This window comes from Pangasianodon hypophthalmus, chromosome 11 (assembly GCF_027358585.1).
Source record: "Pangasianodon hypophthalmus isolate fPanHyp1 chromosome 11, fPanHyp1.pri, whole genome shotgun sequence".
In the NCBI taxonomy this organism is placed as follows: domain Eukaryota; kingdom Metazoa; phylum Chordata; class Actinopteri; order Siluriformes; family Pangasiidae; genus Pangasianodon; species Pangasianodon hypophthalmus.
Genome location: NC_069720.1, coordinates 20,802,087 through 20,818,034, shown reverse-complemented (window position 1 = coordinate 20,818,034; position 15,948 = coordinate 20,802,087). Strand labels below are relative to the sequence as shown.

Genomic DNA, 15,948 nt, shown 5'->3' with positions numbered 1-15,948 from the left:
TCGTATATTGTACTATTATGGTCTAGGGATATTATAGTAGGGTTGCAGTGAAAACAATGTCATTACAAAGATCAATGCGCATACATACAGTGGTGCGAATACTGTACGCACTGGTCTACAGAGATGTGGGGAAAAAAGGGATATGGCCAGTTGACAAGTGAGCGAATGCACGTGCGACTCACACCAAGAGAACGGTACGTGCCTGAATGCTTGACCACTATAATGAGGGGGTCCAGTGGCTCTGTTACACTATGAGGGCATTTTGCAGGTATGAATTGTGTCCACTTGTCCCTTTGACTGATCACATTTATCCTAAACATTTCTATCCTGATGGGATTGGACTCTTCCAAGATGGCAATGTCCCCATCCACAGGGCATGAGGGCTCACTAAATGGCTTGAAGAGTGTGAAAATAATGTAAATCATATCCTGTGGCCTGTAGAATCCATGCCAAGGTGCAATGAAGCTGTTATGACAGCTCGTGTTGGCCAGACACCTTACTAAAACACCTGAAGTTGTTTTTTCCCCCATGTTTTTCTCATATTTGTCAAGCTCTGTATATACATTGATATTGGGCTATTTTTTGGGGGTGGATTTTCAGGTCTTTATTTTTCGGGGGTGGTTTTGAAATAATACTAGGCTTCTTTTGGCAGACGTGGCAACCCTTCTTATGCAGGGCAATCACGTGTTTATTGAAGACGCATGAAAACTCCAAGTGTGAAGGACTATTCGTCTCAGCTGTCCAGTTGTGACTGGAAAGAGCTTAATACCATGTCCGAACAGGGCCTGACCCAGATCAACTGATGCACAGATCACTGACACAACAGACGCTCAGTATTGGGCATCAGTTGACACTCACAGCTTTGATAGTGGTATATTATTAAGAATGGGATTGAGACATCACTAGTATGTATTTTTGGTCTTAATATTGCCTCCAGGGAAGCCCAGTGGACTTTTGTTCTTTTTTTTGGCTAAAGATGCCAGAGATTCACATCCTCCTTTACAATAGATTATAGAGGGGATCGAGCCAAACTTGAGATTTTGTTTGAGAACAGCCAAACTGTTCTCAGACCCACTCTGGATGCCAGTAGAGTGGCTCTGGTGCTTGGCTCTGAAGATTAGTCCATCAGATGGTGCATTTCTTGTAAGCCGAATGGAAGATGCCTAGTCTTTCAACAGAATGTGTGTTTCTTTCTGGAGAAAGCAAAGATAAAGGAACAGAAAGCAAAGAGAAATGTTCCTGTAAAAAGGAGTCAGTGAGTTTGCAAACCGATTTTGTTTTTGATGAAGGTGATTGAGGCTGTCACACTTTTCATCATGGTTCCCATGTGCCAAATCTCAAAATAGTGATCACTACATAATCCTGCATGTCTGGATAACATGGCTAATAACTGATCATACTACTGTGCAATTTAGCATTCAGTGAACAGTGTTTAGGAGGTTATGTCATTATATAGGTCAACTCCAGAATTATTGGCACCCTTCAGTAACTGAAAATGGAAGACGATGCTGCATAGTTTTAAATTTTAAAGACAGAGACCAGGCTTTGAGGTAAAAATCCTGCTACCTAGTACCATCATTGCTCACTAAAGCCCCTGGAACCATACAGGAAAAACAAACCCAAAGCATCAATGCCCTACCACCATATTGAGTATTTGATACTTTTCATTGTATCCACTCCCTTTTTTTTGTAGATGGTTGTATTTTCTATAATATAGCACTTAGCCAGCCAACAGCATGACTCAGTATTAAATTCAAACCCTGGACTGTATGTCGGCCGAGTGTGTGTGTGTCTCTTTTCCATCATGTAACCCTACCCCTGAAAGTTTTCTGTTGGCTAGTGACTTGGGCACAAGTAGTAAAATTCTACTTGAAATTCAGATAAGTGATTTGGAAACCAGGCTTATGTAATTTGATCATGCACCTTACATTTTTCAAAGAAGGAGTGCTAGAAGCAGAACAAGAGTGAGATGACATGGCAAAGGCTACATATAACTTTAGGATGGCACATATTGGCTTTGTAAATATAAATGCACCAGAGGCACCTGTTCGGGGATGTGACCACGCCGTGACCCTGCCATCTTCCTCCGCTTAGCTGACACAGGCTCACCGGAAAGTGTGAGGACGCACCAACGCTTTTGAGCACTTATGCTGAGTGGTTAGAGCTTCTCTCTGAGTCTTTAGATCGATACAAACTTTATTCATCCCATCAGAGAAGTCATCCTGTAATACATTTCTCGGTTTTATGAACAAGTTACTTCTATAAATAGATTGCAGCATACAGCATTATTTTTCGAAGTGTCAATGATTAATATTACAACAACTAAAAGAGATTCCAAATGATCCCCCACACGTGCTTGGGACCAGCCGCAGTGCATTTTTCAAATCAGCAGAAAAAGCGAGGACTAGCAGACATTGAGGATGAATGCGCACTTTAATGGTGCAAACACCCATTCACAAGCATGCCAATACTTTAATCTTTAGTGAAAATACAGAAGAGTTTAAGTGCAAACTTTCCCAGATAACACACAGGCAGTCTTGTGAGGCTGAATCTCAAATGTCTTTATACACTATTCAAGTTGGGCATTCAGCTGTATTGTTCTATCCTATGTAGGGCACAAACAAAGTGAATAGGAAACCATTTGGGATTTGCTCTAACTGAAAGAGTTGGCTCATGGGAAGAAATGTAATATCAAGCTATGAGAAATTGTCACTATGGGTAAATCAATAAAAATTAATATGAAGCATTAAATTGCTGCTTAAAATTGTGATGCCTTTTAAATCCAGGAAAAATAATTAAAAAAAAAGAGAGAAACGTTGGCAAACACTACACTAGCCTACTATTGAAGATTTTTGTGCTGGCAGAGAATCAGTTCCAGCCAGAGATGTTACAGAATGGTGAATGGATGCTAAAGAAATTTTACGTTTGTGTTACTTCATATTTATATCCCAAGGAAACAAGCTCTAAGGCATTTAGCAGTTGTTTTCCTGTAGGGCAACTTAAAAATGTTCAATTTGTTTGCATTTAATTTAAATATTCTCTAGAAGTGCCTTTAATTGTGCCACATGTTTTATAGATAAGTTACTATTCTAAAAAAAAACAAGGCCATATGAAAGTCTTTTTTACTTTTTTCCTGCTGTTTGAGTGGAAAATCAAAATCATTGTGTGTAATGTTCATTTTATGCCATCCTTTTGCCCATTATCTTGAAGGGTGCCAATAGTTCTGGAGCTGACAGCTAAATTGCTTAGCATAGTTTTGTTAATGCAAAAACATAGATGCTCAAAGGTCTGTATCCACTACAGTATGTTACTACATTATACTCTGTCTGCACTTTCGCTGATTGGGAAGTTTGAAACCTGAGGAAGCTGCAGAATCAGTTTTTACGAGCTCATTACTGAAGCAGACAGGACACACACTGTCTATTATAACGACTTTCAAAACATCCAACAAGTGACTTGCAATAAAAATCACAGGAATGCCTCACTGCTGCAATTAGGAAAGTTAGAATCAGTACCTAACCGTTGGCTATTAGTGATTCAATCCATGTGAAATCACTGGAGGCCTCATGACTGACCATCTCAGATTTGCTTCATACTTTCTGGAAATAATGTCACTCTTCCCTATAAATAGTGTGCAAAATTTCAGGCTTGTATCTGCATTAGTTTTTGAGATTTAAAAAGGGGGCTCGGCCCTAATTTTACTGTAAAAATGAGTGCTACAGAAAAAGTTATAAAGTTTGATAAGTTGTTATTTTTGAATTATTCATGCTAGATGCAAGAAATTTTCAGGGATTGTTGTCTAGTATAAGATGTCTTTAACTCCTAATATATTGCATATTTGTTCATTTATGGCCTGCTGAATATGGATGGATGGATGGATGGATGGATGGATAAATAATTACAATTCTTCTTTCATGCTTTGGAGCAACTTTGGCCCTCTATATCTCCACACTAAAGCACATTAAGTCTTTTAAATTTTCATAAATATTACTCATCTTACAGTTTGTTTTTAGCAACTAGGTGTATGTCTGAAAGAACTCAAACTTTCTTATTTATGAGGTGTTAAAAAATGAAAAAATAAAATCATTTCATGTCTGTATTTCAAATGCATATTGCCCATGTATGACAAGGTCTACCATAAAATGAAGTGTACCACTTGAAAGAGCATATTGTAATTAGGAAATGCACAAAATATGAAGTTGGTACCTTGAACCTATTTTTGAAGTGAAAGACATCTTATACTAGACAACAATTCCTGAAAATTTCATGCATCTATCACGAATAGTTCTAAAGTAATTACTTATGGAACTTTGTAACTATTTCTGTAGCACTTGTTTTTACGGTAAAATTAGGGCCACACACTCTTATTAAAGCCTCTATATCTCAGAAACTAATGCAGATACAAGCCTGAAATTTTGCACACCGTATACTGGAAATAGTGACATTATTTCCAGAAAGTTTGAAGCAAATCTGAGATGGTCAGTCAGGAACATTTTTTAAAATCTGGTGATTTCAGGTGGATTTACCATATTGTTTTAAGACTACTGGCTCATGACGTGGTAGATTTTCTCCACTTTTTTTGCTTTCATGTGTCTTTTGATTTTGAAAATGTATGTTTCTTTTAAGAGTGCAAATTATTCTTAATGAACTCTTTGAAAAGATTTAATGTGAGTGTTGTGGTGTACTACAGGGAGCAGCCTCTCTTTAGCACAAAGGCACACGTCTTCCAGATTGATCCGGCCACTAAGCGAAACTGGATTCCTGCCAGCAAGCATGCCGTCACTGTGTCATTCTACTATGACGCCAGCAGGACTGTGTATCGCATCATCAGTGTAGGCGGCACAAAGGTAAGACCGCTAGATCCAGAGCACTACAAGTTGTATGGTCTTTGTTTTGAGTTAAGTGTACCTCTTGTTGCCATTTGCTTTGACTCAGGCAATTATAAACAGCACCATAACACCTAACATGACCTTCACGAAGACTTCACAGAAATTTGGGCAGTGGGCAGACAGCAGGGCAAACACTGTGTATGGATTAGGCTTCACTACAGAGCAGCATCTTCAACAGGTAAGTAGTTTTCTGAACAAAGATTTATTCTTTTGCATTTCTTCCTGGATTATGATTATATGATGATATGATTATGAAGTGGAGTTAAATAAGTAAAAAGTATAACATGCAATAAACCCATTTTAAAAATGTGACTTTAAATTGCAGTTGGATGACAATTTGCAATTACAGTTGTCTTGATTTTGAAAAAAAATTATGTTGAGATTGAATGCTGCTTATGGACTTCATTTATGCATGGTGCTTTCTTTGACTGCTATAACAAGCCAGTTCCCTTAAAAGATCAATAAAACATCCATCCCATACCCATTTATCCATCCATACCCATTTATCCAATCTCATTCCCAGTCCCATCTCAATCCCCTCGCAATCCATCCATCCCAATCCAATCCATCCATCCATCCATCCATCCAACTATCCCAATCACATTCCAATCCCATCCAAATTGCAGTCCACCCATCCTTGTTTTATTCTTCCCAATTCCATGGATGGAATGGAAGGCATCTATCCCAATGCCATCTAATCTCAATCCCAGTCCCATGCATGCCAATGCCAACTATCCCAAACAATCCATCACAATTGCATCCAATCATCTATTCCAATCCCATCCATTCCAATACAATCTAAAAAATATTTGCTGAAACTAAGGTTTATTTATTTTTCTTTTGTGTACACTGTATAGTTCTCAGAACAGTTCAAAGAAGTCAAGGAAGCTGCACGTCTCATGAGAGAGAAATCACAAGAGAAGTTTGAGCTGATCGGTCCTGGTTTAAACATGGCTCCTCTACAGGTCTGTTACCCTGCTTTATATTAAAACACTTTATTATACATTCATACTTATAATGTAGTGACCTTGATTCCTTCATGCAACACTATGCCTAAATTAATAGTTAAGTTTATTTGAAGTTGTGACTTGAAATTTACTGCACAAGATTCATACTCAGTATGAGACGCGACACTATCCAATGCCCTTAAGATTACCTTGGGAAAATGAATACATTTTACATATAAGGTTGAAAATGCTAGGCCAAATACAGACAACTGTATACTAAAATGTATCCAAAATGTTGTATCAAATCCTTTGTAGCTTCCAACACTTACCGAACATCTTTATATAAAGTACTTTTGCTATCTCTAGCTAAGACGTTTCTATGCTTCTCTTAAGCCATATGGAAGGTCTGTATGAGTCGGCCAATGAATGAGAATGATTCATCTTTAATCTGACCTGAGTATTATGAATGATTCAAGTAAACAGAGTGTGTGCCTGTAGCTGGTAAAATGGACATCTTTTCAATTAATAAAAGCCATTTTAGAGTGCTGCATGAAACCAATGGTGCATAGACACAAAGAAACATGGAAACATACATAAATGAATAAGGAGCCCCCATGTAAAATCTATGGCTCTATGACTTCACTCACTGTTAGTGGTTCAAAATTTTATTTTAGAATCTCTTTCTTCTGTGTCAGGTTTTTATCTTTGAAGATGTAGCATCTCAGCCATTTATAAAGTTAAGTTTATTTATGTATTGCTCCTCCATATCTTTTTTTTTTTTAGCAGTTAATCTTTTATTTATTATTGAAATGTATTACATATACAGTATGAATAAGAAAGCATGATGTATAATACATACTTTCATTCCCTCACATGGCTCTCTTCTTTATGTGACTATGGGACAGCAATAAGCCCTTCAGACTTCCCTTTAGTTTCAAATGTACTTTATCTTGTTGGACCTCAGTAACCCAGTTACTGCTTATCTGATGTCTTCTTATAATGTGTAAGACCTAGTTTGCTTGACCTCTATGCAATGGATTGTGCCCAATCTAACTCTTGAAGGAGGTGTTTTTCCTAAATATGTCCTAGTTAATATACTTTTATTATCATCATTTTATGTTTGCAACGTCTTGAGCTTTTGTAGGTATAATTCATAAGTCCCTCGTTCCCATCTATTGACGTTAACCAGCATGGAGCTGTCTTTGATGAGTTGTCCATCACTGATGATCAATTCTTTCTGTTTGAAATTGTTTTAAAACATGCAGTGAGAGCAGGCCTCTAAATCTCTTGCCTCTCGCTGTCAGCTAAGGAGTTGATGGTATTGAGCCCTGCAAGCAAGAGTGAGCTCTTCTGGCTGAAGCTGGCGTTTGAGATGGATTAATAATAGAAGCTTTTTCCTAAATGAAAGCGCACAGGACTTGAAAGAGCCAGTACAACACTGACTTTATAAGTCATGCTGGTGTGGTCTGTGGTGTTGAAAGAGAATGTAAACCCATAATCTTTCAAAGCCACAGATTGAGTATAGGGACACTAATAATATGAACAGTATTAAATTGGTCATGTAAACATACTAAGATAAGTAATGAACTGATTATGTGGTTTGTTTAAAGAAATGTGTTGATTCACCCTGCATCAATGTTAAATGTGTCTCATCTGTTCAAAGTCCATGGAACCAGTCAAAACTGGGAACATGATGCACCACTGTGGAACATTTTACATTTACAGCATTTAGCAGACACCCTTACCCAGAGAGTTTAACATTCACCTCATTTATACAACTGAGCAATTGAGGATTAAGGGCCTTGCTCAGAATACAACTAAAGTGGATGGTCACAGAATTGTTTCCTTGTTGAAGGAAAAACCCCTTCACAACATCTAGCCAAGTCAAGAACACTCTCGAGGAGGTAGGCGTATCATTGTCAAAGTCTACAATCAAGAGACGCCTTCATGAATGTAAATACAGACGGTTTACCTCAAGATGCAAACCACCGGTAATACTCGAGAACAGAAAGGCCAGATTAGACTTTGCGAAAAACCTCTTTAAAAAAAAAAAAAAAAAAAGGCTTGCCCAGTTCTGGAACAAGATGAACCAGAATGTTGGGAAGAGAAGAGTATGAAGAAGGAAAGGAAGAGCTCATGATCCAAAGTATACCACATCATCTGTCTAACATGGTGGAGGCAGTGTTATGGCATGGGCATGTATGGCTACCAGTGGAAATGGGTCACTGGTGTTTATTGATGATGTGACTGCTGATGGAAGTAGCAAGATGAAGTGTATAGAGCTATACATTCTGCTCAGATTCAGTCAAATGCTGCAAAATGCCGATAGGACGGTGCTTCACAGTGCAGATGGATAATGACCCAAAACATACAGCGAAAGCAACCCAATGGCTTCTTAAGGCAAAGAAATTAAATGTTCCTAAATGTCCGAAGACCTCAACACCAAGTGAAAAGCATGCTCAACTGGGAAGACAAAACTGAAGGCAGAAAGACCCACAAACAAGCAGCAACTGAAGGCGGCTGCAGTAAAGGAAACTCAGCATTTGGTGATGTCCATAGGTTCTAGACTTCAGGCAGTCATTGACTGCAAAGGATTTGCATCCAAGTAAAAAAAAATAAAATAAAAAACTTAATATTTATGATTGTTAGTTTGTCCAATTACTTTTGAGCCTTTGAAAATGGAGGGAGTCTGCAAAAAAATGGCTGTAATTCTTAAATGGTTAATGCAATATTTTTGTTAAACTTGAATTAAAGCTGAAAGTCATTACATCTTGATTGCTTCATTTCAAATCCATTGTTGTGGTATACAGAGGGAAAATTACATAAATTGTCACTGTCCAAATACTTATGGACCCGACTCTCTCTCTCTTTCTCTCTGTGTGTGTGTGTGTATGTATATATATTTACATGTATAGGTAGCTTAGTGATTAAGCTGTTGGACCTCTGATCAGAAGGTCGTGAGTTCAAATCCCAGCATCACCAAGCTGCCACTTCTGCGCCCTTGAGCAAGGCCCTTAATCCTCAACTGCTCAGTTGTATAAATGAGATGAATGTTAAACTCTCTGGTTAAGGGTGTCTGCTAAATACCATAAAGGTAAAATGTTCTATAGAGGCGACTTAATGTACCATTTGTTAGCTTTGTTCAGTACTTCATAAAAATAGTTGAACTATTTAAGCTAAAAACATAACAGTATGGCCTCGCTCATGAAAATATAAATAAACCTCTTCACTACTTGCAGTGATGCAACTAAAAGAAATCTTGACATGTAGGCCAAATCCTGACATGCTAACTATCTGTAAATGTGTTTCAGATTATTGCAAAGATTTGATTTTTTTTTTTTTTTTTTTTTTGCATTTTTTTCAGATTTTTCTGTGCAAAAAAAAAAAATCCCACTCTTCTAAAAGTGCTTTGTGTGGTTTATTTTTCATCCCCTGTCTTAGAAAAAAAACTGTATGTGTTTTATTTCATTAATGCATCTACCAGTAAAAGTGTAACATTATCTTCTACATAGCAGACTACTTTGCAGCAGTTAGTAAGAATACTAACTAATTGTAAGTGAAACTGTGGTCTGTTATTCTTGGAGTCTAATTAGGGATTCTTATCAAGCCAGAATCCTTTTCACCTCTTGGCTCTCCTTTGTTCAGGCTCTGTCTGAAGATCGCCACTCTCCAACAGCGCTTGTGTGTGTAAATGGCTCTGGGGAGGACAAGCTGTTTCGCAGCAAGAGCGCAGACCTCGAACTGGCCTCGAAGAAGGAGTGTGTTAAAAAGATCCCCTCGGAAGGGTAATACACTGACTCTTACCCTGAAACATCAGTTGGAATTTATGATTTTATGTTTAGGACATTACACCTGTCTTCACTCATGGCAGCATCTCTCCAGTGAACGAGAACATATATATATATATATAATATACACGTGTGTGTGTGTGTGTGTGTGTGTATATATATATATAGTGAAGGGGTTGTTCTTCAATAAGAAAAGAATTCTGCAATCATCCACTTTAGTTGTTTTCTGTGGTCTCCCAGGCCTTTTGGTGTTGCTGAGCTCGCCAGTGCATTCCTTCTTTTTAAGAATGTACCAAATTGTTGATTTGGCCCTCCTAAAGTTTCTGCTATCTCTCTGATAGGTCTGTTTTGGTTTTTCAGCCTAATGATGGCCTCCTTCACTTGCATCAACACCTCTTTGGACGGCATATTGAGAGTTCCCATGAACAGCTACCAAATGCAAATTCAACACTTGGAATCAACTCCAGACCTTTTATCTCCTTAATTTATCATGATATAAGGAGATATATATATATATATATATATATATATATATATATATATATATATATATATATATATATATATATAAAATGTATGTATATGTATAAAATGTATGTATATTTTTGATGCACGGCACGTCGAATCCCATTCATGTCTCAGCCATGCCACAAAAAAAAAAAAAAAATTTACAGTTCCACCAAATTGGCTGAGCTCTCTGGGTGGAAGGGATGACATACTCTCTCTCCCTGTCAGTCACAGCAACACTAGCCAATCATAGGTATCTGTCAGCTCATATATGCAGAAGAGGGCAGATCTTTCCTCTGCTTTCCCTGGTGTATGTTACACTGCCCTGTGATGCAGCATAAGCCACAGTTTGAAAAGATGTGGTTAGAAAGCATGTACTAACCCTCACCCTTCCCATCTGGTAGCTGTTGTATGATAAGGAAGAGCTGGCTGGCTGATGGGTGGGAATTGGCAAGTGACCAAGATAGGGGGGAAATGGTGGGGTAAAAAAAAACCATGGATGTGAATATAACAGCGTTTACAACAGAACTACAGGATGTCTGTTTCAGGACATGTTCAGATGTTCAGTTCATACTTATATTATATTCATTACTGCTTTACCTAAATATGTGTTGCTCTGACTATGAGTTTGACTCTGAGTTCGTATAATACTCTTACCATATGTGCTCTGGGTTTCTATAGATCGATATGTGAGACAAACATGGAGACCGAGCTATTCACTCTGAGGGAGCGCAACGCTAAGCTTGTCACGGCGCTCCGTGAAGCCAACAGCAGTATTGAACAGTGGAAGAGTCAGCTTGCTGAGTATCAGCAGGAGACGCACAGACTCCGAGACCAGGCCAGTTGTTTTCTTCTGCTTGATTTTGTTCACAGCAGAATCTTCATGGCCGTGTATCTTTGGCAAGCAGCACACCAGACTTGGCTGTTGTTCAGCCTACTTATAATAGAAGTCTAAAGACTGTTTCAGATTCTCTTGATGAACCCGACTGTATTACACACATTCAGAACTACAAAAAAAGTATAGTAAAAAGCAATTCTGAAGACTTTATGGTGTTTCTGAGTGTAATCAAGGAGACACAGAGGCATGCTGGTAATACGTAACCACAGATTCTTCCTTCTGAAAATGTAACCTCATCTCTGAATTAGCTTTAAACATATTTTGCACTTTATTTACAAATAAAGAGGAGTGCTCACTCAGCTTATCCTTCAAACCTTCAGCATGTTTTTTATGATTGCAGTGCAGTTGATTTATTTATTGATCTTTTTATGGTAGGTATTATTCCTGCTGCTTTCATCCTGCAACTCTTTTCGAGTGACCTCTTACTTCTCTTACCTCCCTTATTGTTAATCTGAGCTGCCAGATATAAAAATGTATATATAATTAAAAAATAATAATAAAATGCTAACTAATAGGATGTGCTGGATCAAGTGGTATTTCATAAGCTTCTGAATAATGAGAGTGAAAGCCATATTGTTAAATTAAACCAAATTTGCAGTGATTAATGTGAAAATCACAACTAGAACTATTCATTCAGCAATATATTGGCGATATGCTACACTCCTATTAGATGTTTATGTCAATGCTTGCAATCTTCTTATTCATAATCATTGTGTCAGTTTTTAAAAATATTTTTAAATTGTCTTTTGCTTGTATGCTGCATTGTATTATGTTTGACAGCAAACAACAGTCCACATTTTCTCTCCCTGAATTTTTTCAAGCTTAAAGCCAAGTGCTTGTGTTTAAAGGCAGTGGTTTAGACACTGTTGAAAAACCCTGCTTAGCCAACTTAAGTAGGTGCTTAACCCATCTCAGAATATGTGTAACTTTCCCCCCATAAATCTTTGAACTTAATTCGCCTACTTTGAATGCGGCCCATGGTACATAAAGGAAAACACAAGTAGGTGATGCTATGTAGTTCAGGTCTCATGGGAAGTGTTGCAGGAGAACAATGTATCATCCTGACTGTAATGTAGGAAAAAGAAAAATGACTGTGGGGAACTTGGAGCTGTTAGTTTGTTCTAATATAAGCAGAAACATGATCAGTGCTCTAAAACCTGAGTGTGCTAAAAATGACCCTGTTTTGCCTTGCGTCAAGGGTTTTTCAGCAACAGAGCAAAGATTTGTCACCTCTGAATTGGGCACACACTTAAGCTTTGGAAGAACTGTGTGTAGGTCATGGCAAGATTACTGTGTGAACTGTAAGGAGGGGGAAACAATTTAGAGACAGCGGCCAATGTGCAGGTTGTGCTTCAGAGCTGCAAGGTTTCTGAGGTCAGTGCTTGTGAAGGGACTTGACTGATGTGCTGCTAGTATTATGATAATATTTTGTGGGGAAAGTGTTTTTTTTTTTTTTTTTTTTTTTTTTGGAGAAGAGGAAGTGGATGATTTGTGAGGAAGTTATTCACGGTCGTCTCATTCTGGATTTCAGGTGGCCGAGCTGGAAGAGCAGAGTGGACATACTGCTTCATGTGAGAACAGGAACGAGGATCTCTACCAGTCTGTAGAAGATATGGAGGCCCTTCTAAAGGCTAAAGATGAAGTACGAGCATTCTTCATTTGTAGCACTTTATCTATTTTCAGAGAAAATGTGAGCATATTTATAAGCATCTTCACGGTTTATAAGATCACTCTGCACATATCATAGTCATTACAGTAATTTGAATGTTGTGAAGCAACACTGCTACATAGCCTCCTTGCTGCTTTGTCGACAATTTGTTTGCATTTATTTAAACTATATTGGGGTGGGTCAATTTCTTTGTTTGTGATAAAATACTATTATTTAAAAAAGTGATTCTAGTGAGAATAATTTTTGTTAGAACAAAGAAAGATAAATAGTTTCTCACTGATCGAGTGGGAAATTTGTATTATTGTGTGTAATGTTTATTTTTATTTTTATGGAGGTGCCAATGATTTGGTACTTTAGGTGCTACTTGAGCAATAGCTCTCCCTTGTGGAGAATCTTCAGCTTGCTAAATGTGACTGAGTGTGTGAGATACAGATCCAGGGCAATCATTTTTTAACAGTGCCTGCTCACAAATTTGTGATAATTTGTGTGTATGGAGTGTGAGATCAAAGAGTGATCAAAAGCGATGTTTGGATACAATTGCCTTTAACTTTAGACAAAGCTTTCAGGTTTAGCTATATGGATGACATAAGGATTTGTTACTTTATTATTTAATTACTGCATTACTGATTTGTTTACTGATTCTGGCAGCTGTTTGGGACACACACACGATTTGTACATTTTGCAAAACAGTCCAGTTCTGTCAGAAAACATTTGGATAAATATATGCTTGCAGGAAATTAACAAGCTACAGGGCAGGAAATCAGATTTCCAGGATTTGGAGAAGGAGAGGGAGGAGATTAATAAAAGAATGCAGGTAAGCTTGAGCTTCTTTGTTAATAATCCTTCTTGGTGCAGCAGGGAAGTTGATTTAATGTAACTGGAAGCGTTTTTGCTTTGTCATTAGGAGCTGGAGCAGAGGAACTTTGAGCTGGAACAGCAAGTGCAGAAAGCAGAGCAGAATTTGGCGTCTTCGCTGGACGCACGGCAGCAGGCGGAGAGTGAAGTGCGGAAAGTCATCGAAGTGCTGGATGTCAAGATTTTTGATCTAAACAGCTTGAGACAGAGCCTGGCCAACTTTCTAGATAAATAGCAGCCATCACCTCAAGCATCAGACTGCTGAATCATACAGGCATGTAGAGAAGAAGCATGCCACTTAATTCCTCTTAAACATACGTCAGCTACAGTGGTATACCTAACTTTCTTAATCTCAGAAGAAAATTGGTAAAGTTGCATTGCACTTGGTCACTAAGATTTAGAGGCAGACCCATGTGCATAGTAGAATAAGACTGGGATTTTATCCTTCACCATTTCCGTTATTCTTGTAAAAAGCATGTTATTTGTTACTGCATTTTTCCCTGATGTTTTCCCTGCCTCCAGTCTCTTCATGTCCTGATAGATCAACACCCCCCATGACTTATTATTTTCCATAAAACAGCACATGAGGATATACAAAATTGGACTGGAAAGTGAAGTGAAAGATCAGCTCTATATTCAACAATCATCCTAAAAGGTACAAGCAAGATGAGTGTGTTGTAGGCTGTACGAGTCAGCTAAAAGATTCCTGTGTTTCTCTGATTGCAGAATATTTCTTGAGTGCTTCATCTAAGTGTGCACATAGGCTGTTCTTTCCATTTAAAAGCACAGTGTAATTAATGGGAGTTCACAACTTGGGGGTTAAAAGTCTTGCATTAAGTAGTAAAATGTGCATAACTGGGATTAAACTAAAGGTATTAGGGATTAATTTAGATCTCTTTAAAAAATTGTAATAATATGTAATAGTATGTATATTACTGATATGATTTGTGTATTATAAACCATTGAATGATTCAAAGGACATGTAGTCACAGAAACACTAGTACTCTATATAAAGTTGAACTTGTAGCAAAAATTAATGTTATGGAAATATTAGATACCTCTGCCAGAGTTTCAGACTTGGCCATTGATAGAGCTTTCAACAAGATGATGAAACACTAAGCCATTAGTTTACAGAACCATCGCCGTTAACTTACCGCTGTCATCATTATAAAGGCTGCTTTTCTTTTGACTTTGTAGATCTATATATTTAACTGACATGAAGCTGATACTCAATTATTGTTCATATAATCTACTCTATTGCATATACACTATATGGCCACAAGTCTGTGGACACCTGACCATCACATTCATATGTGGTTCTTTCCCAAACTTTTGCCACAAAGTTGAAAGCACACAATTGTATAGGATGTCTTTGTATGCTATATCATTACAGTTTCCCTTCACTGGAACTAAGAGATCCAAAAATGTTCCAGCATGACAATGCCCCTGTGCACAAAGCACGGTATATAAGGACATGGTTTGCCAAATTTGGTGTGCGAGAACTCAAGTGACCTGCACAGAGCTCTGACCTCAAACTCCCTGAACACCTTTGGAATGAACTGGAACACTGACTGAACCCCAGACCTCCTCACTGATCTCACTAATGCCCTAGTGGCTGAATGAGCACAAATCCCCACAGCCATGCTCCAAAATCTAGTGGAAAGCCTTCCCAGAAGAGTGGAGATTATTATAACAGCAAATGAGGGACTAAATCAGGAATGGGATGTTCAACAAGCACATAGGGGTGCGATGGTCAGGTGTCCACATACTTTTAGCCATATAGTATACATGTTTGACTGTGGGATATTGGGACAGCTCGGACATCTAGAAAAGATGATTTAGAGAAAGTGGAGAGTTCCTGTGAACTGGATTGTTTCAATGCTTATTTATAGTACTTTAGATTACATCTGATTCTTAACACTTCCTTTACTTTTGGGAGGAATAACTGACATATCACTGCTTACCCTTTACAATTCTTTGAAGAATATGCTGTCACTCCTCAAGGACTTTAAACTAACTTCCTGCTTCAGCTGTGAACTCATAAAATTAATGTTTATGTGTCATATTGTGTATTTGGATAAAAAGATGCTATTTCTACTAACATCAGTTAAGCAGAGCGATTAAAAATGTGCTGAGGTTCAGACTTACAGCTGCGCACCAGCTCTGGTTCCTCACCAAGCAAACTATTAATGTTGATCATTTTTGGTATTACCATTCCTTCCTGAGCAGCTCTTTGCTCTCCATTCACAGTAACTTTTTGCATAAATGCTATTTTTCTAATGCTTGAATGTGAGAAATGTTGTCATTTTTTAATGGTTTACAATAAAAGGTACTGCCTTATCTTCTGTGAACAACTGTTTACACTGTTACCTCTGCATTATATCAGATGTAGGCC

General features: G+C 37.9%; 1 protein-coding gene across 1 annotated transcript in view; it reads left to right on the top strand.

Annotated features, from left to right (window-relative positions):
• homer3b (homer scaffold protein 3b) overlaps window positions 1-15,893 on the top strand; it is a 17,864-nt gene extending 1,971 nt beyond the window's left edge. The window contains exons 2-9 of the mRNA XM_026927301.3: window positions 4,691-4,847; window positions 4,936-5,067; window positions 5,747-5,854; window positions 9,482-9,621; window positions 10,813-10,969; window positions 12,561-12,671; window positions 13,432-13,512; window positions 13,603-15,893. Coding sequence (XP_026783102.1) covers window positions 4,691-4,847; window positions 4,936-5,067; window positions 5,747-5,854; window positions 9,482-9,621; window positions 10,813-10,969; window positions 12,561-12,671; window positions 13,432-13,512; window positions 13,603-13,788 — 1,072 coding nt within the window. The 3' untranslated portion in view covers window positions 13,789-15,893. The remainder of the gene's footprint in view (window positions 1-4,690; window positions 4,848-4,935; window positions 5,068-5,746; window positions 5,855-9,481; window positions 9,622-10,812; window positions 10,970-12,560; window positions 12,672-13,431; window positions 13,513-13,602) is intronic.
• The last annotated feature ends 55 nt before the right edge of the window (window positions 15,894-15,948 follow it).